Below are 26,734 nucleotides of genomic sequence, written 5' to 3'. Positions count from 1 at the left end.
GTCCCAATTATCCATTCATTCATTCATTCATTCATTCATTCATTTTCTACCGCTTATCCGAACTTCTCAGGTCACGGGGAGCCTGTGGCGTCATCGGCGTCATAGGCGTCATCGGGAATCAAGGCAGGATACACCCTGGAGTGGCAACCCATTGCAGGCACACACACACACTCTCATTCACTCACACACTCACACACTATGGACAATTTTTTCCAGAGATGCCAATCAACCTACCATGCATGTCTTTGGACCGGGGGAGGAAACCGGAGTCCCAATTATCCAATTATTCTTAAATACTCCTCCACCTTGATCAGAATAAATCTGTTAATAGAGATGAATAAGTAATCATTCCAAAAAACAAAAACATATATATATTTGTTTTACTCAGAAATTACAATTTTGACAAGTATTTTATATATACTATATAAGTATATATAATAGTATAGTATAGTATATAGTATATATAATAGTTACATAATAGTATATATTCAAATAGTAAATACTTAAAATATTATATTTAAGTATATTATATACAGTATATTATTAATAAGAATACAAATATGTTTGATTAACTGTTATTAGAATTGCACGTATTACAAATAATATACACAAGATTGGGATTATGATTGGGATGATTTAAGTAGTGTCTGAATTGTATTGAATAGAAGAGAAACATAATAATGTACACATGATAGCATATGTATTACTTTTATTTTAAATGTCTGTAGATTTTAGGGTGTGGATTTATTTGATAATCTTATAAAACAGGCGTGTAGCTTGTTTGTTTATCTCAGTACAGTAAGATGTCAGTTGTCCGTTCATTTTGGTTGGATTCCAACAAACCTCGTTCTTCCTATTTCACCACAATAACTGTGGTAAGAAACAACGACTATGTAGTGCACTAGATGTAGCAGAGGGAGCGGATTGGGACGCGGCCTGTTACCGAGTGCCCGGTTCAGTGCCCGGCAGGTGGCTGGTCAGATCCGGGCGGTGTTCAGAGAGGAGGGGCTGGACTGGGCTAGACTGGGCTCATCCGGCTAATTTAGCTTGTTTGGAGATGCGCCTCGACAGCGGTAAGTTATAACCCTTCTGCCTCCTTTATAAACGCTTTATATCTGTGTTAATAACTCTGGGTTTATGACTGTTGCATATTAGCGCTGCGTTTTTCTGCTAGTTCACGATTTGAGACCCCAGTAGAAGTCAGCTGTGTGCGGCTAGCAAACAAAAACTTCACTCTTGACAACACGGTAAAGGTTTTAGTGTTTTAAATCATTGTATTCCGAAGTGTTTAAAAGGAATTTGAGAAGAATTAGCGTCGTGTTGTTAAGACTCACAACACGAAAACAAGCTAGGTGTTGGTTAGCTGACGGTTAATACCGTTAGCCAGTTTGTTAGCTTAGCATAGCTTAGTTTAGCTTAGCATAACATAACAGCATAGCCGTTTCTGATGGTCGCTGTTGTTCGTCTTGATAAAAACCGTTAGCTTTTAATTCATTTAACAGTATAAACTGTTCTGCTATTCATTTTTAAGTTTTATGATTATTTTGCCAAATATAACGACTATTTTATATGCACTGTGCTTTGTGTTTAGAGTTTAGAGCCTTTTAATGGAATAATTATCACGATAGAAATGGGAAAAGGTTTTGTTATGGTCGGCAGGTTTAAGTGTCAAAAGAAGACGAGTTCAATACAAAAACATTTAGGTGGTAAAGCTGTCAAGAGTTTCAGCCTCTCTCTTATAGTTTCTGTCTACATATATGTTCTTTACATAAACAAAAGGCCCTGAAAAGAGGTGGTCAGTCGTTTGGACCATAATAAATAATCCAACTCCCAGGCTTCATGAAAATGTTAATGCATGTACAGGATGGATTATTTATGATGTTATTATAGTTGTTAGATATTCTAAAAAATATATCTCGCAGTATGCTTTTATTTGTTATTTCCTAGTGTGGACACTCCATATCCACCTTTACTCATTCCCAGTCTTAGCAATCATCAGAGGTTCTTTACATTATAGAAACTATAAACTTATCACCATCATCATAACATAATAATATAACATCATAACATAAGCTTACCATCATCAGAGGTTCTTTACATTATAGAAACTATAAACTATATAAACTGTCTGCACTTGCACATTCAGTTTGCTTGCCGTAGCGTCTATGTTTGCTGAAATTGCTGTGATTTTGTCTCAGATATTTGTACAGGTTTAGTGAAGTGAAGTGACTTGACATACGGCTAAGTATGGTGACCCATACTCAGAATTCGTTCTCTGCATTTGACCCATCCAAAGTGCACACACACACCAGTGAGCACACACACACCGTGAACACACACCCGGAGAAGTGGGCAGCCATTTATGCTGCGGCGCCCGGGGAGCATTTGTAATCTCTTTCTCAAATGTCTGCAATCGTGTTGTTGTTGTTTTTTTCTATGAGCTTTTTAATAACGCTTTACTAAGTGGATATATTTTAATGCAAATAGTTTTTGGGGTAGTGTAAGACCGAGAAAAGAGGAAAAAATGTTTACTCGCAATTGCTTTTCCTTGACTTTGCTCTAGCAAATCAACGAGATAGAAATTAAATGAATGCCTGATTTTCATTCAGGGAATGTAAACGGTTTCAGACAATTCAAATGTGGATGAACAATATTTTTTAGATGGACAGCTTTTTAAAGACAAAGGATGGACGTGTTATTGCAAAGAGTTTGGGTGTGTACGTGACTAGCATTGAGCATGTCAGTTTTGCACAACGTGGATGTTTTTGAGAGAATTAGAAGGTAAATTAGTTTAGTTTAAGACAGTTTTGTCTAAAGTTTTAATTGTAAATGATGATTAGTGTTAGTATCAGGGTCAGAGGTTAAATGTAAATATTGCAGTGCTCACCCAAGCCGTAAGTCTCGTTGTTGTCCTAATGACAGCATATAGTAGTTAGGTCTCCAGCTTTGTCCTTTATTGTCCATTGTCCTTGTCCATGAGATTTACTGTGTCCTGTAATGTTAAGCTGGGAAAGGACTGATCTTACCAGGCAGACCGTATCAAAAGTATGAGGGTCAGCCTGATTCAGCTGACATAAGAAAATAAAACATCACATTATTTCAGTTACATTCTGGCCACCAATCAACTTTGTGACAGTGTGTAGTTGCGTTGTGGTCAATAATTCCTTATTTCATGATATGATTATTTGAGTATGCAAATGTAATTTTGCTCTGTTTTCTGATTACACCTTCATGAAGCGGAGGCAGAATGTGAAAGACTTTAAAGACTTCACTGCAAATAAATATTTTGGATATCGGTTTGAAGACCCATGACATTAAGCAGTTGTTCCACACACATATGTCAGATCAGTATCAGAAAGTGCTTTATTGCCAAATATGCTTGCACATGCAAGGAATTAGTTTTAGTGTCATAAGCTTCCAGTACACAGAGATAACAGGATGAGAATACACATACAGAATGTAAAAAATGTACATACCTAAAATAAATAAATTGTATGTACAGTTGCACTACAGATGGTAGAATGAAATAGAATAGAATGAGATTCAGTGGTGTACTAGGATGGAGGTGGTAACAATTAAATATAAGGTTATGGCTCATTGTTATTGTATAATGGTGGGAACATTTAACTGTTCATGAGGTAGATTGCCTGGGTGAAGAAACTTCTTGTGCCTGGTTGTGCTGGTATTTGGGGCTCTGTGTCACCGGTCAGATGGTAAGAGTTGAAAAAGTGGATAAATTGGATGTTAGGGATCCAGAGTGATTTTCTGAGCTCTTTTCCTCATGCTGGATATATACAGAAGGGTGGGCAGGGGAACACCAATAATCCTTTCGGTAGTCTGAATCGTTTTCTGTAGTCTTCTGATGTTTGATTTTGTAGCTGAGCCAAACCAGACAGTTATTGATGTGCACAGAACAGACTCGTTGACAGATGAATAGAACTGTTTCAGTAGCTCCTGTGGCATGTTAAACTTCCTCATCTGGATAAGGAAGTATATAATTTGATGGGCCTTTTAAACAGTGGTGCCATGTGAGTGTCCAACTTCAGGTCCTGGGAGATGATGGAGCCCAGGAACTTTAATGCCTTCACTGCAGCCACAGTGCTGTCCACGATAGTGAGTGGGGGGAGTGCAGGGGGGTGTTTCTCATGAAGTCCACAGTCAGCTGTTTTGAGCGTATTGAGCTCCAAGTTGTTGTGACAGCACCAGACAGCTAGCTCTTTAACCTCCAGTCTCTAGGCAGTCTTTGATGAGACAGATGACTGTAGTGTCGTCTGCAAACTTTAGGAGCTTGACAGAGTTGTCATTATAGGTGCAGTCATTGGTGTATAGGGAGAAGAGCAGTGGGGAGAGAACACAACCTTGAGGGGTACCAGAGTTGGTGGAGCGGTTATTTGACATGAATTTCCCCAATCTTACTAACTGGTGATACCCTGACAGATAGAGTTCGGAAGAGATAGCTTTGTTAGTTTGGTCTGTAGGAGAGTTGGAATGATTGTGTTGAAGGCCGAACTGAAATCTACAAACAGGATTCTTGCATAAGTCCCTGATTTATCCAGGTGTTGTGGGATGTAATGTAGTCCCATGTTTACTGCATCATCCATGAAACTGTTTGCTTGCTAAGCAAACTGCAGGGGGTCCAGTAAAGGTCCAGTGAAGTCTTTCAGATAAGCCAGAATCAGTTTTTCGAATGACTTTGTGACGAAAGACGTCAGCGCCATAGGTCTGTATTTGTGAAGTCCTGTTATCTTGGGTTTCTTTGGGACGGGGATGATGGTTTAACGTTTAAAGAAGACAGGGACTTCACACAGCTCCAGTGATCTGTGGAAGATCTGTGTGAAGATGGGTGCCAGCTAGTCAGCACAGGTTTTCAGACAGGTTGGTGTCACACCATCTGGGCCTGGTGTCTTTCTTCTTTTGTTCTTCTTGGAGACCTGCCCCACATCATCTTCACCGATAATAATAATATAAAATATAATATAATATATAAAATATAATTCTTGTTCTTGTTATTTTAATGTGTTAGAACTTTTGGTGTGGCGTTTCTTCTTATTTTATCTTCTCTATCGCTCAGTTCACACTCTTAACAGAATGAGGTGTTCAGACTACGAGTAGGACTCAGTCCAGAAATGACTCAGATCATTTAGGGAGGAAAAGGAGATTTATAACATTGTATATATGCAAACAAACTAGGAATTGGATATGTTGTAATTGGATTCATTATATAGTAAGTGGGTGTTAGCTAGTTTATTGTTATCACTTGATGGTTTAAACTGATATAATAGCTTAGCAGACTTTACATTTTTAGAAACTTGAGGTAAAATATAAATGTATGGAGTGCACTAGAATTGAGTAACACAACTGAAGATTTATCTAGTTTTGTTTAACAACTTTATGATTTCCAGAACCAGCTAGGAACTTGGGACAGGCCCAAGTACATTGGGCATCTCAGTCCTTGACCCAGCCCCAGGACTGTGCTTTCCAAAATTGTTTATCATAACATGGAACAGACTGTTCATTCGGCATGTATTTGTGTTTCTGCCTCACGTTTCCACACAAGCCATGCAAACAGATTGTGTGCAGAGGGACCGATTGCACCCGTCTTTGTCCCACTGGGCCTCCATACTTGCCTAGTCAGCTGTGAGGTCTCCCCCCAACAGACATGACCATGGCCTGGTGAAAGGTTCGTGCAGAGGCCCAGGCAGACTCACAATGGGACCTACCGGCTGGGGATGGTATCTGAGCTCACACCAACAGCTGGCCCTGCAGCCATCAGGGACCGTGGCTCCATTCTCAGCCAGTCTGTAAGCTCTTCCCCCTGCATCCTCAAGCACGCTGCCCTCCTCCTGCTGTTCCACACATCCATCATCATTACTTAGTTGAAATGCAAGGATGGAATTTGAGGAAGAATGCATTTGCAGAACTGAGAAATCTTGTAATGAGTTGTGCTGTAAAGTTGACTGTTTGGATACCATGACGAAGGGTAATTCTGTGTAATTGGGATAGAGCTATATGCTAATAACCCTGGATTAGATAACAAACATGGACATTAAATCCCAGATTATTATATTCCTAGCTCCCTGCATGGAATAGCGTAACAAGGATTATTTTGTATATTTTCTGGGGTAGTGGTTAAGGCTCTGGGTTGTTGATCGGAAGGTCCGGGTTCAAGCCCCAGCACTTCCAAACTGCCTCTGTTGGGCTCCTAAGCAAGGCCCTTAACTGCCCCAGGGGTGATGCATCATGGCTGACTCTGTCCTCTGACCCCAGGGTCCAAAACTGGGGTATGTGGAGAAAGAATTTCACTGTGTTGTAATAAATATGTGAGAAAAATATAGTCTTCCTCATGTTGCACGAGACACCACTACAGCATGCAGCAGGTTCTTGAATCCTTGTGTTAAGCTAAACACATTAAGCAAGGATACATTCTGGCCATCGACAGGAACTAAGCTATAGATCACTACTTGAATAAATTGACTTGTTTTGTGTAGAAGGGCAGAAGTGTGCAGCACGAAATAAACAAATTGTACACATCCTCTAACAGCAGTAAAAATAAAGCCGCAGCCAAACTTGCATAACGTTTTCCTTTACCGAGCGAAGAAAGAAAATCACAGCTAATAGCAAAAATATTAGCTAAAGACAGCGAAGACGTTATGAAAGTACTATTGTGTCTTTCTTAAGGATACAAAACTCGCTCCGTTATTGTTCTGTATTAATACACATATCTAGGGTTAAATAATATTGCCTCCTATTTTATTCAAGTTACTCCAAAACAAAACAAAAAGAAAAGAAAACAAAACAAACAAAACAAAAGACTATGCAAGTACACTGGAGTTGTCACTCGTACATCAGGCTAGCAAACAAAGCTTCTGACACCAAAGCATCCAGGAATTTGGAATTTGCAAGTATTTACATTCATTGGTGCTAATGTCGTTAAAAGGATTGCAGTTGCACCGCGCTCCCCGTCCTGACTAATCCGCTTGACTACATTATCCAGCTCAGGGTGGACACATGCCCTGGAGGTTTGTGTGTGCTGCTGGGGTGATCCCCTGTGTCTGAAAGTGTATGTAAACAGTAAGAGCTGAGGAAGGGCCTGACATGATACCTCAGACATAAGGCATCCTTCTGCTGCTCCTTTGATTTGAGAGGAGCTGCTGAGTAAACGGGATTTGGAAGTTTATCCCCCCCGCCCATGTCCCTATGCTGGCCATCTCAGCTGGCCTTTGTATGGGTCAGTGTAGGCCACCACCCCCATGCCATGTATCCTTTGTCCTCACACTGGCTCTTTCTGTTAATTTCTTCATGATACATTGAGTGGCAGCAGGTTCAGGGAATAAAGTTACTGTGTTATGGTGAAAGCGAATGCAATGTTGATGGACTATAAACATAATTGGGGTTTGTTATTGATGCTATATTAATTGGGTGTTTACTTATTAGTACTATTATTATTGATTATGTTACTTATATTATTATGTTATTCAGGCTGTTTGTAGATGCTTTTGAATTTTTCTTTGTTTATTGGCAGATACGTTTTCTGCTTTCGAGAAATAAATGCCTCAAAATTAGAACAAATCTGCTGATTGAAGCTGAAGACCATCCCGGACTTAAAATCAGTCAAATTTGGGGCAGTATGACAGAATATAATATTTTTAACATAACAATAAGTCTATTATTAATTGTTAATTAAGAATAAACACAGTTATATATACTTTTGTACGTGTCTGCATGTTTTTTTTTAAGCAGCATTATTGTATTGTTGGTAGCTTGATAGGAAATCTAAATCTTGTGATATATATTGTGTGTCATAGAAATGTCTCTAAAGATTGTGGTACTGTATATTATGTGATATTTTTGTCATTTTGTCACCTATATTGGAAAAGCTTTGAATATCGTGGGACTTTGTGGATGTTTTTGTTTACAATACACAGAAAACATATCCTTCTGCTCCTTCTTATTGTTATTACTAATATTATTATTGCGTGTTATTATAGGAATCCATATCTTGTCGGTATCAGAGTGTCCTTCTGTATTAAGAAAGAAACTCTTGGTGTTTGCTGATGTAGCAGAAATTTACCAAGTCTGAACAAACTAGCCAGGAGCATTTGATAGCCTCCAGCAGTTGGTGTCATGAAGACACCTGTTTACGTTGGCCGACCAAACAGATGGTCGTCGGTTAGCTGACCCCGAGGAGCGACTCGACAGCTGAGGATCAATTAGAAAGTCACCATGAGTCAAACACTGTGGCCATTCCGTCCGGCTCCACTATTAACCCGATCCCAGCATATTTAGGTTTTCGTTCAGGTGTGTGAGCGCCGGTAGACCAAATTCTTTGCATCAGGAGAAGATTACACCATCTCACTAATGATTAAATTCCAGGAACCATCACATCGTTTAATCTCCGTAAAAGAGTGATAACGTGGTCATTTGGGAGAAATCGCATTGCCTATTTCTATCTCGCAGAACATTATACATAGTCTGCCATACATCACACACCTGCCTATCTATAGTCTTTTCCGCTTCTTAGAAACCACAACGCATTCAGAGTAAAAGTCATTTGGACCGAAGACGTGCTCTAAAACCAAAAGGAACAGCTTTATCTCTGTGCTTCGCCATTGACAATTAAACAGCATCTTTTGTTGGAGGTTTGCACAGTGCCGCAGTATAAATATCTTCAGAGAATTAATTCATTTTTGTTGTTTATTGTTGCACCTTAGCCAGTGGCGGTTATTTTGAATGTCAACTTCTAACAGGTTTACAAACCCGCCTGATGGATGTTTTTTGTTTCGTTCACAATTTACCACCGAGGACATCTTAAGTTCAGACTTCAGTCCACTATGAACTGGAAACCGGCATATGCTGCTCCTCAATGTTGATTCCAGTACGTCATTAGTTCATGACGTGTCAGACAAACTATATATAACAGTATTAATTAAATCCTGATTAAATCCTATAGAAAAACGTGTCAGTCGATCATTCTGACTCATAGACACTGCTGTGGTGTGGGAGTGTAGTGTACCTTCAGTATGTCGTTTGTACGAAGGATGTAATTATGTGCGGTAGAACGAAAGTTGTATGGATTATGACAGACTTATCAGTTTATGGTGAATTATGAAACACTCATGTTTATATTTAGTCTGTAAATGAATGAATGAATATCATTTGGATCCATGATTATATGTCTATTATTATTATTGATTATATTTGCTTATAAATAGATTATTGTCAAAAGAGGATAGACAGAAAGAGTGCAAAAAATTTTTTTTAATGTTTGATTTTACGATAATTTTAAAATATTTAAAACTAATATTTTTAAACTGATTATTCACAGGGTAATGTTTGTTCTGTGTAGATGTTTCAAAATCTGAATGATTCTTATTGAATATTAAAATAAGGGTGGCGTGGTATTTCATACACTCTTGTAAGCCTTATCATATTTATCTGTTTCCAAACCATTTCATATGGTTTAAGAGCAGCGGTTTTTGAAATGGGGTCTCTGGAGCCTGAAGCACTCCGAGCTTATGTGACTTCAAACAAGTAGCCTTATAAATAATTTCAAATTAGTCCTAAACGCTTTCCTCCTGGTGGAAAGTTTCAGAATTAAAAAAAAATCCTCACCTATAAATATCCGAATATTATTGTACATATTGAAATAATGAACTCGATATTTCAATAGTTATCTAGCTATCCAGACTCATCCCCTGGCCCTGGATCAAGAGTAAAGTGTCTTAGGTTTATCGTAAATAGCATTTTCCTGGAACAGCACAACATTTTTTGCACATTTTAAAAAGCCCAGCTTGTGCTATGTTTTTCCTATAAGTACGATGTGAGATTCAGGTGACGTTTCAAAAGAGGAAACAGAAGATGACAACTTTTGACTTGAGGAAAAGACGCTTGTCATACCGGCCTCTTCTCTTCTGAAACGTCATATTGTGGAAGTGTGTCTCAACAATGAAGATGTCTTTTTCTCTATAACTAGGGAAACACACTTATTGTGTGTCGTTGTTCAGATGCCCCCCACCACACAGACACACTTCGACCCCACATTCGCCCCCTCACCCCCTTCGACACACTCTCTCTGTCAGTCATTCTCCCTTTCTCTCCCTAGCTCTCTCTTTTTAAGCAACATGCAATGCTTTTAACATAATTTGACCCATTGTTTAGTTGTGACCCTGCCCCCCATGCTTCTAGTCAAAGAAAAAAACACAAAGAAGGGTGAGCCACTGTAGTCCCTCAACTAGCCAGGTGTTTCTCACTGCCGGCCTGCTCCCTAATGGCCGAGGCCTCGTGCTGCAGCTGCCTGCTCAGTCCCTCTTTTGTGTGGCTCTATTGTTGGCCACACACCCCTCGTTGATTCATGGGCCGCACGAGGGAAGACCTTTTGGAATGGCAGCCACTGGCTTATCTGCACGCTCCCCCAGTTTGCGCGTGTGTGTGTGTGTGTGTTCTATTGTAAGCCGGCTGCTTTCTCATTGGTCCACGAGCAGACTCACTAATGGGGGAATGGTAGACATTGTACCTCCATCTGCTCCAGCTCTCATTGTTTAAGCTGCCTTCTGCAGAAAAAAGATCTATGGTGCGCACACTCTTCCTCAGTTGAAGCAAGCGTTTGAAGGGCCACTGCACCACAAGCTTGGAGCGCCTTCCTCCCGATTCACTTTTCCTTTTGGACAACGTAAAAGCGCACAGGATCTCAAGCTTGTTCGAGACAATCCACCGGGGCAGGCAGATACAGGATATAATATATTTTTACTACTTTTACTCATTGTAAGCACTTTCCAAGAAACTTTCCTGCGGATGCTTGGGACAGTCTGTCCTAACTGGTGGTAAGTGTGTTAAACTCTTAAACTCAGCTGTATGCTTTCGTTTGGACAGTGCATAAGATTAGCACGGATAATAAACGAATGTGAAATGCCTCCCAATAGGCATATTGACCCAATAGGTGTTTCCATCTCACTCCATCTAGAATACCATTTCCTTCCATAATAATATATGAGACATAAAGTACTTTTGCATAAGTTGCAGGTGTTGTGTTTTACTTTGCATATCTTGTATAGGCTTTCTTTATATTATGCTTTCAGAAAGAGGTCTTCTTTTATATATGGTTTTAAAATCTCTCACCAAATAGAACTTGGTTAGCAAAAAGATGATATTTATACTCTTTTAGTTATATACTGCATGAGTGTTACCACTGTTGGGGCAAACTGTTAAACCAAATGTTTTTGAGTGCTTGGCTATCGGTATGAATGACAGGATTCTGCATGTACACCAGTAGATTACCGGTCTACATGGCCGTTGCCGTGTAGGGAACATATTTGCACTCTGGGGTTAAGACGAGGTTTCTGATTGTCACGTGGCCACTCTCAGTCGGGGCATTATGCAGCAGGCGGCTGTATTGAGCAGCACGGCAGAAGCAGGAGGAGAACACCAGTTGCTGTTCCCCCATGGCCTCAGCAGACATCTGTTGCCCTGCTGGCTGCATCCCACCGGCACTCACCCTTGCTTTTGTCTCAGGAGAAGCGCAGACAGCACATCACAACTGCCCCTCCCTAAAACCCCGAAACACACAAACACACAGTAACTGCCAGGGCATGCACTGCCTTAGGGACCCCTGGCCTCCCTCTCTACATCACTGTGGGTTTAACTCTTCTCTATGCCTACGCGGACTCTGCAGGAATAAAACGACATGTGTTACATATTCATTACTGCTTCATTAATAAAACGCGGCTGGGCCGGGCCAAGCTGGCTCTCTGGTGGAGTTTGAAAAATGCCACCAAATGGAAGCAACGCTATTGGCTGGCAAATTTGCTATCTAGACTGCATCAATCAGACCTCCTTTAAAAATTTCCTCGCAAAAGAAACTGAATCTTGGGCTGTTTATATCACTATGAGTCGATTCGATTATCAATTAATTAGGACATTTAAAAATTTTTAGTCGTGTGCTCATTTGTACAAAAACAATCATCGTGTATATGGTTTAGTATATGGTTCAGTCTGGTGAATAATATAAGAACCATTACAACAAATATGTTAATAAGAAAAAAAAGTATAGTTGAAACACTGTGCTTAATCTTGTTGACTAAACAGAGCTTGTTATGAAGACATGTTCTCAGTTTCATTTGGTACCATGAGAGATAATACGCCTAGGAAAAACCTTTTCCAGCCTTCTGTCCATTTTTTGTGACGCCTCAATATACAAACTGTTTTGACTGTAATCTGGTGTATGCTGAAGGGCGCTAACACAGTAGTGGCAATTTCTTTTGTTATGCCATGACAAGTTACTCACCTGAACCATCTCCCCTGTCCCCCCCCACTCTTAAATCCTTTTGTCGGGCCAAACTAAATTATTCCCGCTCTGCAGTGGCATTTGGAAGGAGCGTTCTTCAAGCAGCTGCAACCTAGCAACAGTTGGAGACTTTCCAAACCGCCCTTTGTTTGCCGCGTGCCCCCTTCCCTCCCAACCCCCTTCAAATTCAGCTACATCTTATTAAAACTGAGCATGTGCGTCTGTCTATAGAAATTGACCCAGTTTTCTTAACTAGCTTTCACTCTCTCTTCACAATCAACACAAATTCGACATTTAAACGCAGCCACGTGCGCATTGCAGTGATCTCTATAAAAAAAAAAAAAACAACAAGAATTTTATTTTCAGAAGGTGACTCCTGAACACATTCGTCAGCCCGATCAAGGATGATGGGTACAAGGATCAGCAACTGACTATCTCTTAGTTATTGGTTTGTTGTTTGTATTTAAGTGTGATAAAAAAAAATCTCTTTTGTCCATCCAGGTTCACATGTCCAGAGCAGTCTGAGTGGTGAGTAACAGTTGGTCCAGAGGTCAGAAGAGGTCACAGGCAGCACGGCTCTGAATGTCCGTGACAGCTTCATGGGCCTGAAGGACCATCTGGATGATGGAGAAGGCCACATCCTCGACCTGGGGCTGGATCTGGACTACCTGCATGTGAAGGCTGGAGACCGGCAGGCCGGTGCAGATGCCCGTTGCAGAATGGACAGGGGCTTATTGGACACCAACGAGGAAGGAGCGCCCAGCTCTGGGAGATGTCTTTCTTCGTCCCGGGGTGATTCAGAAGACAGCTGTGGATCTGATGGTGAGGTGGAGCAGAGCTGTACTCTTGCTCCAAGCGATGGATCCGCTCGAGCTGTGCATCCGCCTCTTTGCCGCTCTCCATGTCTGGATCTGGACTCCCCAGGGCTGCCGGAAGTGACACAGGATAACCCAAACACTGAAAATTCTCTAAGGGAGTACCAGACCAAGTTGGAATTTGCCCTGAAGCTGGGTTATGCTGAGGACTTGGTCCGATTGGTGTTAAGCAAGCTTGGGTCAGATGCGCTGATCAACGACATCCTAGGGGAGTTGGTGAAACTTGGCAGCAAGTCAGACAGCGACAGTAGTGCGGCGACCTCATCCATTTCCACTACTTCATCTTTAGCGTCTTCCGGGTCATTGTCTTCTTCAGCATGTAGCTTCTCAGACTCTACCGATTCACGACGCTCCGAGTCACCGTCACAGTCAATCCTGGATGACAAGGATAACCTTCGCCCCATAGTTGTGGATGGAAGCAATGTAGCCATGAGGTGAGTTTAAAGTCATTTTAAAGTTATAGTTTATCTTTTAAGAATTGCACAATATAACAGTACAATCTCAAGCTGTTCCTCAATACAGTTCGATTCATCTCTTGTTCAACTCTGTGTAAAACAGAGCACCGCGATCATATTCCTTGTACCATATAACTCCATGCACATAGTGATTCAGCGAGTCTACTGAAGGAGAGAAACAATGTCAGAAAGCGAATTTTAAAATGACCCGAGCACCTGCTTTTTCTAAACAAGCTGAATGTAGGTTACTGAACATAAACTTTAATACAAAGAATAAATCTATGAAATTAATGATTGGGGCATTTGATTACTATGCGTAGACCATGTATAGCAAGTGGAAACCATTAGCCATGACTAATTGTTTTGACAAATATTAATATTGCTGGATTCTTTATAACTTTGTGAAGATACACTGTACTTTAGCACCCTAACATGACTTCGGGCCTTTTTACACCTGGTCACTTCATGTGTTGTCTCTGATCCGATAGCTATCTGATTTGTTAAAACTGTTCCATTTACATTAGGCCACATAAATACGTCTCGGCGGATCGGATATCAATCCGATCTTTCTACTCCCTCCCAAAATGCAAATATATTTTACCTCATTTCCGGGGTAATATAGATGGAACACGCTCTGGTGTATGCAGTTTTCAGAATGCAATCAAAAAGAAGACCAGAAAACTTGTTACGACGGTTATGCTACAAAAAAAACAGCATTTACTTAACAGTGATGCACGACTTGTGAGTCACTTGCGAGTGGGAGGAGTATAGCGTTGACGTATGTGGCTTGAAAAACCACATTCATTTACACCTGTCCAGTTTCATCTGAAATGCGTCCCAGACCACCTCCCGAAGGGGTTTGAACGATCGGATAACTATCCGATCACGGAAAACACATAAAGTGACCTGGTGTAAAATGCACCTTAAAGTTTTGTACTAAACAGCAGTTCTTTACACTATTGCAACACAAGTTTGCAGTAAATCAGTCAGTTAAATTGTAGATATTAATCAGTGCTTACTTGAGATTTGGAGATGCATCAGTAGACCTAGAATGTTTTGTTTTATGAATATCATCCTGAATATTATTTAAACATAAGAAAAGCTCTTGGATTAATTGATTTAAATGATTAGTAGAGTACAAGTAGTATACGATTTCTCTTCTGCAATTCATCTACATAAAAAGCATAAAGTCAATAAGTTTGCTTCCTTTTTTAACCTGTGATTAAGGTGACCACTTTCTGTTAAAGTCTTAACGGAAAGTGCAGGTGTGATCTGCTAGTGTGCATCGTTCAAAAGGTTAATGGTTGATAGTATACGAGCGAGTACGAGCCTGCCGTTGTTCCCAATACGGCAAAAAGTTAAGCTTGTCCTTTATCTATCCGCTTCATATTGTCTTGCTTATTCACTTATCATTTATATCACAAAACCCACCACACAGATCTACCACAGGACGTTTCCTCTTCAGCTGCTCACAAGCTGTGCTCTTGTGTGCCAAACTAAACCACATTTACATAGACGAACACTAGATTCTACACAAAACTTTCCCAAACTGTATGTTTTTACTTTCATCTTGATTTTTATTTTATTTTGATTGTTCTGCATAGCTAAAACCCGAGTGAATGTTTTTGTTTATTTGTTTGTTTGTCTGTTTTTCTCTTTTCGTATTTACCTACTAAGAAAAAATAGCAATATCTCCATAAATCGACCCCAAATAAAAATGAATTTCAATGTCTGGGTCTATATTTAGCTCGGTCATGTTCTCAGGGATTTATTTGCCAGCTGCCAAAACCCGTCAATCCATTACACAAATTTGTTCACCAGTAACATTGGCTAATGTATCGTGTCGCTAGCCTAGCATGTAGGTTGTATAGCTAAGATCCAAAAGTTGGAGGGACACAATTGTTCAGGTTGTCTCTGTGTGCTGGAGCTGTAGTTTCCCTTCACTAAGACACCCAAACCTCTTTGAACATGACTTTGTCCCAGTGCACAAACTGAGCCCCATAAAGACATGGTGTGTTAAGTATGAAGAACTCAACTGTCCTCAATCCAACTGAACACCTTTAGAATGAACTGGAATACAGATTACACCTCAGATCTCTTCAGCCAACATCAGTATATTTATAAACTCTATACTTTTCAGTATAATTTGTGATATCACTAAGTAAAAATCCCCAAACTATTTTAGGAAGTTATCTTTGCTGAATAGATAGTTGTGAAATTTTGTACAATTTGACCGAACTCTAACTCCTGTAATTGTGCACATGACTGTTCTTAGCTAAATAAGAGAGTCTGATCTCAGCAAATCCAGACAAGTCTAGACAAAGTGGTTTGAGGTAAAATATCCACCCGCTGACCTTTAAAAGCTCGTGGAACACATCGATAAGAGGAATCATTTTTTATAATATGATTTGTCAAGAAGAATGAAGTGAAATTGCTGAAATTTAATTTCCTAATATTGCTTAACCAGTTTCTCAATGCTCCTTTTAACGTCTACGTGCTTTCCATTATGATGACTCGAGCGTGCTAAACTTAAACTACTGTATTATTTGCAGATTTTTTTTTTAAAATCCTTCCATGTTTTTTTTAACTTATTGTCCAAACTAAGTGCTATTGGCAAATCATCTCAAGATACTCCATTTTAATCTTTTCCATACACAGAGCAGCATTGCATGTATTTTCTCTCTCGCACTCACTTTCTCTCTTTAATCTTGTAGCCATGGCAACAAGGAGGTATTTTCCTGCCAAGGTATACAGCTTGCAGTGGACTGGTTCCTTGAACGTGGCCACAAAGACATTACAGTGTTTGTACCAGCTTGGAGGAAAGAGCAGTCCCGACCCGACGCTCTCATCACAGGCAAGTCCACATCTCACCTGTTCTGTGTGTGCTTCTAACGGACAGCTGCAGTCCAAAACACTGTTTTCAAAGCACAAATAACTCAGTACAGCACTATATTTATTCGGATGCTTTTAGAACATTCAGAACAAAGCTGCAGTGTTCAGAGATTCCGAATTTAAGGCTTTATCAAGTGACTTTATGCCTGGATAAATTCTGCCTTGCATTCTCTGCATTAGGTACGAGAGCTTAACGTTGTTTTATTCCCATTCTTTCAGATCAAGAGATCCTGAGACGTCTCGAGAAGGACAAAATCCTGGTATTCACACCTTCTCGGCGCGTCCAGGGGCGTAGGGTGGTGTGCTATGATGACCGGTTCATCGTCAAGTTGGCTTACGAATCAGACGGCATCATCGTCTCCAATGACAACTACAGGGATTTGGCCGTGGAAAAACCAGAATGGAAGAAGTTTATCGATGAACGACTTCTCATGTACTCCTTTGTCAACGATAAGTGAGTTTTCCTGCAGTTCTGTTATTCCTGCGGGCTTTAGCAGTTTTTATACCTGCCTAATCACTGGTACAACCTTTCCACCAAAAAGAACCCAGTGCTGGTTCAGAGCTAGTGCTGGTGCTGGTTTAAAGTTGGTTCCACTGGCGAACCCTCTAATAACCGGTTTGCCTTTCCATCGGCTAGAGAGTCATCACAGCGCCGAGTCTGACGTCACTTTATACGTGTCATGTTACACAGCAACGTTAGCGCACCAGCGGCAAACACAAACATCAACAATGGCGGATGTTGCTTTACTGTTAATGCTCATGGCTTTGTGAACCTACATTGGCATCCAAACGCGGCGAATCCAGCGTGTACGTGCAGCTCCGTGTAATTTGCCCTCCCTCTGCGCATTTGCCATAGAGATACACAAACAACACGGCAGCGAGCAGGGAAGAACTCGTTCCTAAGAAAGACACACATGCCTCTTTTCCACTGGAAAGAACCGGGTGCTGGTTCAGAGCTAGTGCTGGTGCTGGTTCAAAGTTGGTTCCACTGGTGAACCTTCTAAGAACCGGTTTGCCTTTCCACCGGCTAGAGAGCCATCACAGCGCCGAGTGTGACGTCACTGTATACGTGTCACGTGTCCCAGCAACGTTAGCGCAGCAGCGGCAAACACAAACACAACAACAATGGCGAATGTTGCTTTACTGTTAATGCTCATGGCTTTGCGAACCTACATTGGCATCCAAAAGCGGCGAATAAAACGTGTACGTGCAGCTCCATGTAATCTGTATAAACGGAGGTTGTAATGATAAAGTACATAACGTTATTTTATCGTTAACACAGAAAAAAATTTAGCCTTAGCATGTAGCTACCTACTATCATGTGTGCTGATAATGTATCATATCGCGGTAAAGTAAAAGTGTATTAAACATTAGTATACTTAAGGTACATTATCAAATGCGCTAACAGTAGCCCCGCCCCCAGCTCCTGACGCAAGCGGTTCTTAAGTCTAGACCAGCAACGTTTTGGTGCTACTTAAGAACCACTTTTCCTGGTTCAGAGCCGGTGCTTTGGCGGTCGAAACAGAAAGAACTGGTTCTAAATTAGGCTCTGCCTCCGAACCAGCACTCGAACTGCCTCGGTGGAAAAGGGACAACAGTGTCATCTGTCATATGGAATTGGTTCAGTTTTGCGGCATCAGACACAGAATACAAGACCCCACTGCAAAGTGTGTTTAGGTAGCAGTACGGCTAATTTACTATAGCACCTTAAACAGAGGCATGCTGTAGAGTGGGAGAAATGTTACGCCCTGCGAAATGAAAAAGACAGCGGCAGCACAAACACACCGCCATAAAACAAACCTACCGTCTTAGAAACATTTACAAAACGCATCCAGTATGATAATAAGGGGCGCGTTGGAAAGCGACCAAGGATGCAGAGAATTCCTGTTATACGCATCAACAAACATTATACTCTGTGTCGTGTATTGTGACTTAAGTAAAGTTGGCCGCATATTCACAGATTCGAGTTTCCCGAACTCCTGAGCTAAACGCTCTTATTACACAAATAACACCTCTTTTTTTTATCATAGTAATGTAGAGAGGCAGCTACAACCCAATTTTCCTCAAAATCAGCTTTCCTCCACGTTGGACAAAATACACAAGTGTCTATGTGCGAAGAAGAGACAGATTCCAAGGGACCGTCTGCAAAGTGCAAAACCCGAAAAGCGAATGCTATAAAAACAGTCAATAACTTCACTGTAATACTGTACTGTTTTTTTTTTATATGAAAAGTCATAAAAATGATACAAAAGGACATTTCCCCCAAATAAGTGTTGTAGTATAACTATCAGGGCATCAGTGGTGTGTGAGCTGAGTTTGGTGACAGTACAGTGTATTACAGTGAAGTTACAGTCCGCTTTTCGGGTTTTGCACTTTGCAGATGGTCCCTTGGAATCTCTCAGGTATATGTAAATAAATATACAGGAAAAATGTTATAACACCCATGTTGTGGTTCATGTAAATTAGTTGTATACGAGTATAACTTAGGGCCGGTTGTATATCTGTGGCATGAAAATAAAAGTAATGATTCCACACCCCTGATGCTGATTCATCAGCCGTGGACAAAACAGCTTGTTTTGATGCTTTGCTTTTCATGAATCATCACCGACTCTGTCGTATTTCGTTTAGTGAGCTCAAATGTGCGCTTGTTTCTACGCAACAGTGATAAATAAGTGATCACTGGGTTCTATCGTGTTAATGTTTGAGATAATAATGAATGAAAAACTTATTATTTGACTTATTATTATTATTATTATTATTCCTATAACAATATATTATTTATTAATAAGCTATTTTTTTTGTGGTAGCCATCTAACTAAAAACTCTGTCCTTCAGGTTCATGCCTCCTGATGATCCCCTTGGTCGCCACGGCCCTAGCCTCGAGAACTTCCTGAGAAAAAGGCCCATCATCCCAGAACACAAAAAACAGCCGTGTCCATATGGTAGATGCTTACTCCTCTGTTTCTCAGCTAAACCCTGCCAAGCTGTCTCTTGTTCACTAGATAAAGTTTGTGTGCTTGTGTGGGATACATTAAATGTTTCAACTTTCACACTTATTTTTTTTCACTTATTTATGTTTTAGTGGAATGAAATCCCTGTTAAAAGGTGCCATTATCTGCTTACACTGATTTTTGTCGTGATCATTATTAGTATACTTGGGTTAAAGGTGATAAAGGTATTTTTTATTTTTTTGGCTCTTTTAGGAAAGAAGTGCACTTATGGTCACAAGTGCAAGTTCTACCACCCAGAGCGTGGCACCCAGCCCCAGCGTGCTGTAGCTGATGAGCTTCGTGCTAGTGCCAAGACCTCTGCAGCTAAAGGCACAAATGAGTCTGGTCTAGTGAAAAGTCACAGTGTTCCTGGAGGCTCTCGCAATGATAAAGCCAGCGATGGAAAACGTTCACACTCGAAGCGGCAGTCAGACTCCAGTGTCCGCACCCTTTCTTACAGTGATGTCGAGGACAAGCTGAGCGCCAAAACCAAAGCAGACCCCCAGAACAGCAGCTTGACACTACCCCCTGCACCAGGTGGGCCCCCTTCCTGCAACACTCACACACAAGATCAGAGAGAGCAACTGACATGCTTTTCCAAAAGCCATGCAGTGCCAGCTTTCCCTCAAACAGACTCCTACCCCACCTGTGAGTCTCCGGACCTCAGCTACTATTCCCTTGTCCGTGGCTACTCTGGCCTCAGCTTGTCCTCCCAAAGGAGTCCAGAGCGGCCTTTCCTGTCTGACATGGATACACGGCTCAGTTCCGTGGCATCTGACTGCAGCAGTGAGGGCAGCGCCAGCTCTGATTCGTATGGCACGGTGCCTCCTGGTGAGCGGTCCTGTATGAGCTCACCTGACTCACTGTTGGATGATGGGCTCAAGTGTCATCATTACCACCACCTGCATCACCACCGCAGGCAGTACCCGATGCCCATGGTCCTGAACCCACCACCCCACCACCACCAGAGTCGTGTGCTTTCACCAGTACCTTCGAATCACCCCGGGTTCCATCACGGGATGGCCCGCGGACACAGCTTCACTCAAGACGACCAGCCTCTGGAGTCCCACTTTAAGCACTCTGTGTCCTACATTGGGCAACAAGTCCAACACCAGATGATTGGCGCCAGATCAAGTTGTCCTGGGGAGTACCCTCCACAGAATTCCCCACTGCGTCGAGGCCTAGCATCCACACGACTCGACAGTGTGTCTGACTCCAGGCTCTATGAGCGCTCACCTCTTATGGCCAGGGAACCCTTCCAAGACCAGGACAGGATGGCCAGCTGGGAGCCATACTATCAGCAACCCTGCTATGAGCCCTTCACGTTTCAGAGCCTTCCAGAAAACAGGCAGCAAGCATGGCGGGTACCTTGGGGACAATCTCCTCTTCATCCTTCTCCTCCTCATCCATCCCATACTCCCCACCAGAACCAGGAACCACCTGCCCTCAGTCGCTACCAGGAATTGCGGGAAAAAGTGTTCATCAACCTGTGCAACATCTTCCCCACAGAGCTTGTGCGTCTGGTCATGGGCCGATATCCACATATTACCGATGCCCAACAGCTAGCAGCCGCAATCTTGGCTGAAAAGAGCCAGACTGGATACTAATAACCCTTACAAACAGTTGGAACTGTAGCAGATATATCGAGTTTAGATAACTTGTGCATTTCTTGAGGATCACAGAGGCGTCTACTAGGTTTAGTCCAGGCCTCGATAGGTCATACAGTGCTTCCGTTCGGAGGTTTTATAAGGTTTCGATGGAAACCTGTAAACACGGTTGTAGTGAGGAGTCATCATCATTCTCATATTTGGGTTTCTTACTTAACTCAGTTTGTCAAGTCTGTCAAGTTGAGTTTTTTCAGCAGTGGAGCCATAACTGCAAGTAGCAAATTCTCTACCTGAAGTGTGAATGTGGAAATGAGTGTGACATTATTTATTTTAAGTATATATATTTCCAGTAAAATTTTGCTTTATGTTGATAGTTTGGTTCAGGTGAGCATGTACTGATTCACAAGGCACTTTTACATTGCTGTTTATCAAATGTAAAGTTTTATAACTTATGTCAATCAAACAAGAACCGATGGAAGGCCAGATGATTTGTAGGCGTGAGCAGCGTAGCGCTGTTAGGTTGTTGTTGCTGATGCAGAACTTGGGCTTGCATGGAAAAATAAGAACAGACCAAATAAAGAACAAGCAAAGGGCAGGACCCTGTCTGCTTTTTCTTGTGACAAGTTAAAACAGTTTGCTCCATTAACAAAAAATGGTATATAAATTTACTATAAATTTTTATTTAAAGTCAGTTTACGTACATTCCCTCAGTATCTGGCCTTTCACGATCCTTGTGATATAATGCCTACTCTCACTTGAAATGGTTTTGTTTTGTTTTGTTTTATTTAAAGTCTCAAAATTGCTTTCCCCATTACCAATTTCTGAATCATGAATCATTGGGTGTTTGGGGGAAGCGATTGCGATACAGGTACTCACTGAGTATTATTTTAGTGGCACAGTTGTGTTAAATTATTATCATTTATTTCTTATAGCTTTGCCTTTTTTTTTTTTTCTTCTTTCTCCATTTTTGTTTCAGAGAGACACGTGTGCTCGTCTGTATGTCTGGGAACTTGGGTGGAAATTCATCGTAATCATCATAATCACCAGTGTTATTAGATACACTGGCAAAGTTTCCCAAAAAGGATGTGGTTTTTACAAATGGAGACGTTTACTCAGCACTTTTTGGGAAACTTTCGCCACGGTCCATAGCCGGTGTAGTGTAGGTGAGACGGACGCCACCCGTCTGTCTTTGTACCTTAGTTTTAGTAAGGGATGTCTCTGGTTTTCACGTACTGGGTGCATGCTACCGTCACTCGACATCTTCATCCTGGTGCTGTACAAGGCGGGAAACCTGATTCGGGTGAGAAGCTTTAGCGAGTCGCGTGTTCGGGAAACTTCCAACGAGACGTTCGTATCCGTTACTGACGTAACCCGTGTTAGCCAGAGAATACCTGTCCTCGTTGATACAAATTGTATCTTTTTTTTTTTTTAACTTAAAAAAAAAAAAAAACAGAGACATTTATATACATATTAAATCTATGGATAAAATATATTCACACAGTTATGTACAATATGTAGTACTTGTGTAATTTAAGATATTTTTGGCAACATTTTATCATTACTTCAAGGAAAACAGTTGAAGTGTTTCCTTTTTTTTAATTTTTAATTTTTTTTTGTGGGCTAAAAAGAGCATCAAATGCATCTTTTAAAAAGGATGGAGGGTATTAGAGTGACGAAGATATTTGCTATTTTATTTATTTATTTTCTTTGGAAGCAAAAAGGGTTATTTATGGTCTGTACCTTGAAATAAAAAGTGGGTTCTGGGGTATAAAGTTGGACTTTACAGTTTTATGAGGCAAAATGAGTGATATGTATTATTAGGTTTTAATAATTTTTCTGTCGATATGGTTTTCATTGCTTTTCCAAAAGATTTACCAGCATAATGATTGTGTTTCTATGGAAAAGTGAGCAGAAGCTTGCGGAACCATATGGTTGGTTATTATGCTGTGATGCTCCTGGAAGAGTTCTTAATTAAAATTGTACATTTTCTGAATTTACCTGTGGAAAAAAAAAGTTCACACAGACTTCGTGTTTTACCTGAAATTATTATCCGATGCATTTAGAGAGGGCCGGGCTCTTTGGGGTAAAATGCTGCCTGAAATGTTTGTTAGGAGCACCTTTGTTTTGAAAAAGAAGAGCCTTCCCTCGAGCCAGGTGGCACCATGTGCCATCGTTGGTGGTGGCGTGGGCATAGAGTAAATGCCTCTACACGGCATTGTGCTTAAGACACATCTGAATAATCTGAACCATGTTCAGCTTACGAGTTTTCAGGGCCGGCCTTTCTGCAGGACGTCCTTAATTACGGGCGTCTTCAGGAAAGCGGCACCGGTTTTCATATAAATATATATCTATAAAGTTGTTTTTCATTGTGCTGTGCCGTATCAGAGCTTCAGTGGACTTGCTGAGTTAACATTGCCGTACCGATGTCACACCTTCTCCTGCATCAAGTGTCTCACAGCTTTGCTAAACCGCCTCGTGGTGGAAATGTACATAGGCTAATTACAGAACCTGTTACCGTGACACGCATCCTGATCTGCAGAACGACGCACACAGGGAGACGACTGCTGAACCCACTTCCACTGAAGACGTACTGGAAGGTTCAGTAGTTACTCCTTGATTCTTGAAATGTAGGCTTTACGCGCGAGGACCAAAGTGAACAGTGAATTATTCAGTTGTAGGATTCAGAGCCGATGATAATGTTGGTCAAACGCAAGATAGATTTTCTGACTTTAAAAAAAAAAAAAAAAAAAAAAAAAAAACAGATGAAGTTATATTGTCGGAAATTGGGGTGGGGGGGCAGTTTGGGATTTTTATTGATTCATGTCAGGATAATATGGTCAGAACTTTGTTGTTGCTGCATTTCCTGAAGTTTCCAAATGTGTATTTTTATTGAAATAAAAATACCAATCTCCAGTTTTGGGCTTGATTGATTTTTTTTTTTTCCTCCTCTAATGATTTTTCATTCAATTGTTACATTCACAATAAAAAGAAAATGAAAGGATTGAAAGTCATATATTTCATCTTTATTTTATTTATTTCTTTTCTTTTTTTTTTTACATATTTAGTCATGGACAAAGCTTGACTGGTTTCTATGTAACAGAAAGCTATATAAACATAAAAAGGGGGAACAAAAAAACAACAAAAACAAAAAAAAAACAAACGGCAAACATGACGGCTGGTTCCAGAAGCAGCGGTGGCAGCTTTGCTCTGGTTTTCCCCCCAATCACTCCAATGCCAGCAGGCCAAATTCCACCCGACTACAAAAGAAACAATAACTCAAAGCAACAAGGTTACACCATTGTGGCATTAAGGTAGCAACCCCATACTCTTCAGTGAAAGCTTGCATGCAAACTCTGGTGGTTCAAATTTATAAAGCAATAAAAAAAAAATTATTGGAAGCACAGAATTTTCTCTTTCTATGGCATTTCCTAGACACGAATAAAACGCTGGGTTGGTTCAAGCTTGTGTCTTAACCACCAAAAAGAAGTGCTTTTTTTTTTTTTGACCTTTTCTGCCTTCACTAATGTAAAATGAAACAAAATTCACATTGCAAGGTACAACATGAAAAAGTCCAAATTATTACTCAAAATACTCCTTCAGTTTTAATCAAGTCATTTTTTAGAACTTTGTATAAATAGTTATATTTGTGGGGAAAAGTGAACAGGAACACAACTTTTAGAGGTCTGCTTTCTCTTTGCACAAGACGTGCGTATAACACATCGACATGTTAATGATGAACGCAGGAAGAATTACTCAGGAGATGGATTATACCTGATGTATAAGATTTCATTCTTGTCATCTTTTTTATTTGCTTAAATCTCTTAAACTGAGAGGCAAGAAAGCGAGGAAAGGAAAAACAACAACATGACAAACTCACCCTCCTGGATCTGCACTTTTATAAATGAACGCGCGCAAAATACCGTCTCGTGAAGTACAAGAAGAACAAGACAAAGACGATTAGATTATTCGAGTCTGCTACACATGAGCACGGTGACGTGCTGCTCTAAACTCGCCACGGTTTCTGCGTCAGGGCGGCTTTGGTATCGTACGTCGTTAGCTCTATAGGAACGTTTGGTGACGGCGGTGAACAACACTACTTAATCTGGACATAATACTGAGCTCTGAATTCATAGCCAGAGTAAATCTCTGCCTCTCTCTCTCACACACACACACACACACACACACACAGAGCAAGAAGACATTTACGCTACACCTAGAGCAGAAAACTGTCTTTCCTGTCTCTCAGCACGCTCAGAGTTTAACACATCAGTCTCCACACTTTACAGTAATGAGGTAGAGAGCCATCCTGATGCCAGGATCGATGTTTTCACATGCTCCCCGGTCAGAAAGGCTTTCAGTATTCTCACACACACACACACACACACACACACAGACACACGCACACGCACACACAAGCAGCTGTCTGCCTATCTGTCGTGACCTTTGTGAGCCGGCAGGCAGGGAAAACCATCCATATGGAGACTGGACATGAAACACTGCGAGTCTGAGAACGCAGACAAAAAGAGGACGCCGGACTGCGAAACGTCCCGAAGCAGCTTACAACCAAAAATCAAATCCACTTCAAAATCAAATCCGTTTCACAGAAACCGGTGCTCGTCTTCTTAAACGACTTTTCCGTTCGAATCTTTCACACGACGCAGACGTCCGCTTCCCTTTGGTGATCCGTAGTTTTGGTTTAGACTCCTGTTGAATTATTCGCTGTTTATTTGAATCGTTGTCATGGAGAGATATTTCGTGCGCTCAAAATCCTAAACGAAACCCGCCGTCTGAGTTGAAACTTGCTAACTGCAGAAATGAAAAGCAGCGTGTTAATAAAACGAGTGAGGAACTAAAGAAACCTGCTAGATACTTTGAGCTCATTGTAAATCAAAACCTGGGATTAAAGTGTATAATGCGGGCAAACTCTCCAATAAACAAAAACGTATTAATGGCCTTTTGGATAAAATTTTGATCTCTTTTTGCTATTTCCTTCTTATCTCTAAAATGACATTTCCATTTTAGTATCTCGATCGTTTCAAGAAAAATAATCTCAAATGTTCATAAAGATATGATACAAAGCTTTTGCTCCTAAATGGATGAAATCGAGTGGGAGGAGCTTGAAATCAAGCAGCCTGATTGGCTGAAGGTGAGCGCTTTGGCAAAGTGTGAGGGGAAGGTGGTGACAACGTCCCTCTAGCCTCTCTGCAGAGTAGAATGCTATCATCAGGCGCCATGGGTTAAAGGTCATGTGGGTGGGATGGGCTGGTGAAGAGAAGGGGAAAAGAAAAAAAAAAAAAAAAAAAAAAACTACTAAAGAATGAAAGCTGTGCTTATAAGCCAGCTGCCAAGGCATCAGGGCTGCAGCTTTGAGAGCGGGGCAAGTAAGTGGGCCAAGGAAAGGAGGGGGTAAAGGGTTAGGGGTCAGCGCTCCTCACATGGACTCGAACTCATCAATTCGTTGCTTGGTGTTGCCCTGACGAATCTGGCGCAGAGTTTTGTACTTGTCGCGGCCGGCCTTGACGTTCTCAGCATGCAGCACGTCGTTCTGCGTCTTCTTCGTGTCGTCCCGAGCCTGTGCTAGCTCTGAGCTCAGGGCCTGTGAGGATCACGACAGCGATGTGTTGACAAAAATACG

The 26,734-nt window shown here is 41.1% G+C and overlaps 2 protein-coding genes across 4 annotated transcripts in view; one reads left to right on the top strand and one right to left on the bottom strand.

Moving 5' to 3' along the window:
- Window positions 1-868: 868 nt before the first annotated feature.
- Window positions 869-24,101, top strand: LOC113648924 (probable ribonuclease ZC3H12C). Of its 2 annotated transcripts, none has more exons than XM_027156451.2 (6): window positions 869-1,073; window positions 12,782-13,589; window positions 16,325-16,464; window positions 16,722-16,956; window positions 19,338-19,444; window positions 19,706-24,101. In XM_027156451.2, the coding sequence occupies exons 2-6, from the start codon at window positions 12,880-12,882 to the stop codon at window positions 21,097-21,099; spliced, it is 2,586 nt and encodes an 861-aa protein (XP_027012252.1). In that variant the 5' UTR covers window positions 869-1,073; window positions 12,782-12,879; the 3' UTR covers window positions 21,100-24,101. The 2 variants fall into 2 exon arrangements, with proteins under 2 accessions (XP_027012252.1, XP_047659402.1); XM_047803446.1 differs by lacking the exon at window positions 869-1,073 and adding an exon at window positions 1,133-1,247.
- Window positions 24,101-26,734, bottom strand: part of LOC113648925 (radixin) — a 39,639-nt gene continuing 37,005 nt past the window's right edge. For both annotated transcript variants that reach the window (XM_027156452.2, XM_027156453.2), the window contains one exon: window positions 24,101-26,695. In XM_027156452.2, the coding sequence (XP_027012253.1) occupies window positions 26,531-26,695 (165 nt within the window). In that variant the 3' untranslated portion in view covers window positions 24,101-26,530. The remainder of the gene's footprint in view (window positions 26,696-26,734) is intronic.

Source organism: Tachysurus fulvidraco, chromosome 18 (assembly GCF_022655615.1).
Source record: "Tachysurus fulvidraco isolate hzauxx_2018 chromosome 18, HZAU_PFXX_2.0, whole genome shotgun sequence".
Taxonomy (NCBI): Eukaryota; Metazoa; Chordata; class Actinopteri; order Siluriformes; family Bagridae; genus Tachysurus; species Tachysurus fulvidraco.
This window is presented reverse-complemented; position numbering and strand designations above follow the sequence as displayed.

Bases quoted from the DNA above. Each gene is read 5' to 3' on its own strand.
- LOC113648924 (XM_027156451.2), top strand. From the start codon at position 12,880: ATGGGCCTGAAGGACCATCTGGATGATGGAGAAGGCCACATCCTCGAC. The intron at 13,590-16,324 runs GTGAGTTTAAAG...TTAATCTTGTAG, and splicing joins GGAAGCAATGTAGCCATGAG to CCATGGCAACAAGGAGGTAT. The intron at 16,957-19,337 runs GTGAGTTTTCCT...TCTGTCCTTCAG, and splicing joins TACTCCTTTGTCAACGATAA to GTTCATGCCTCCTGATGATC.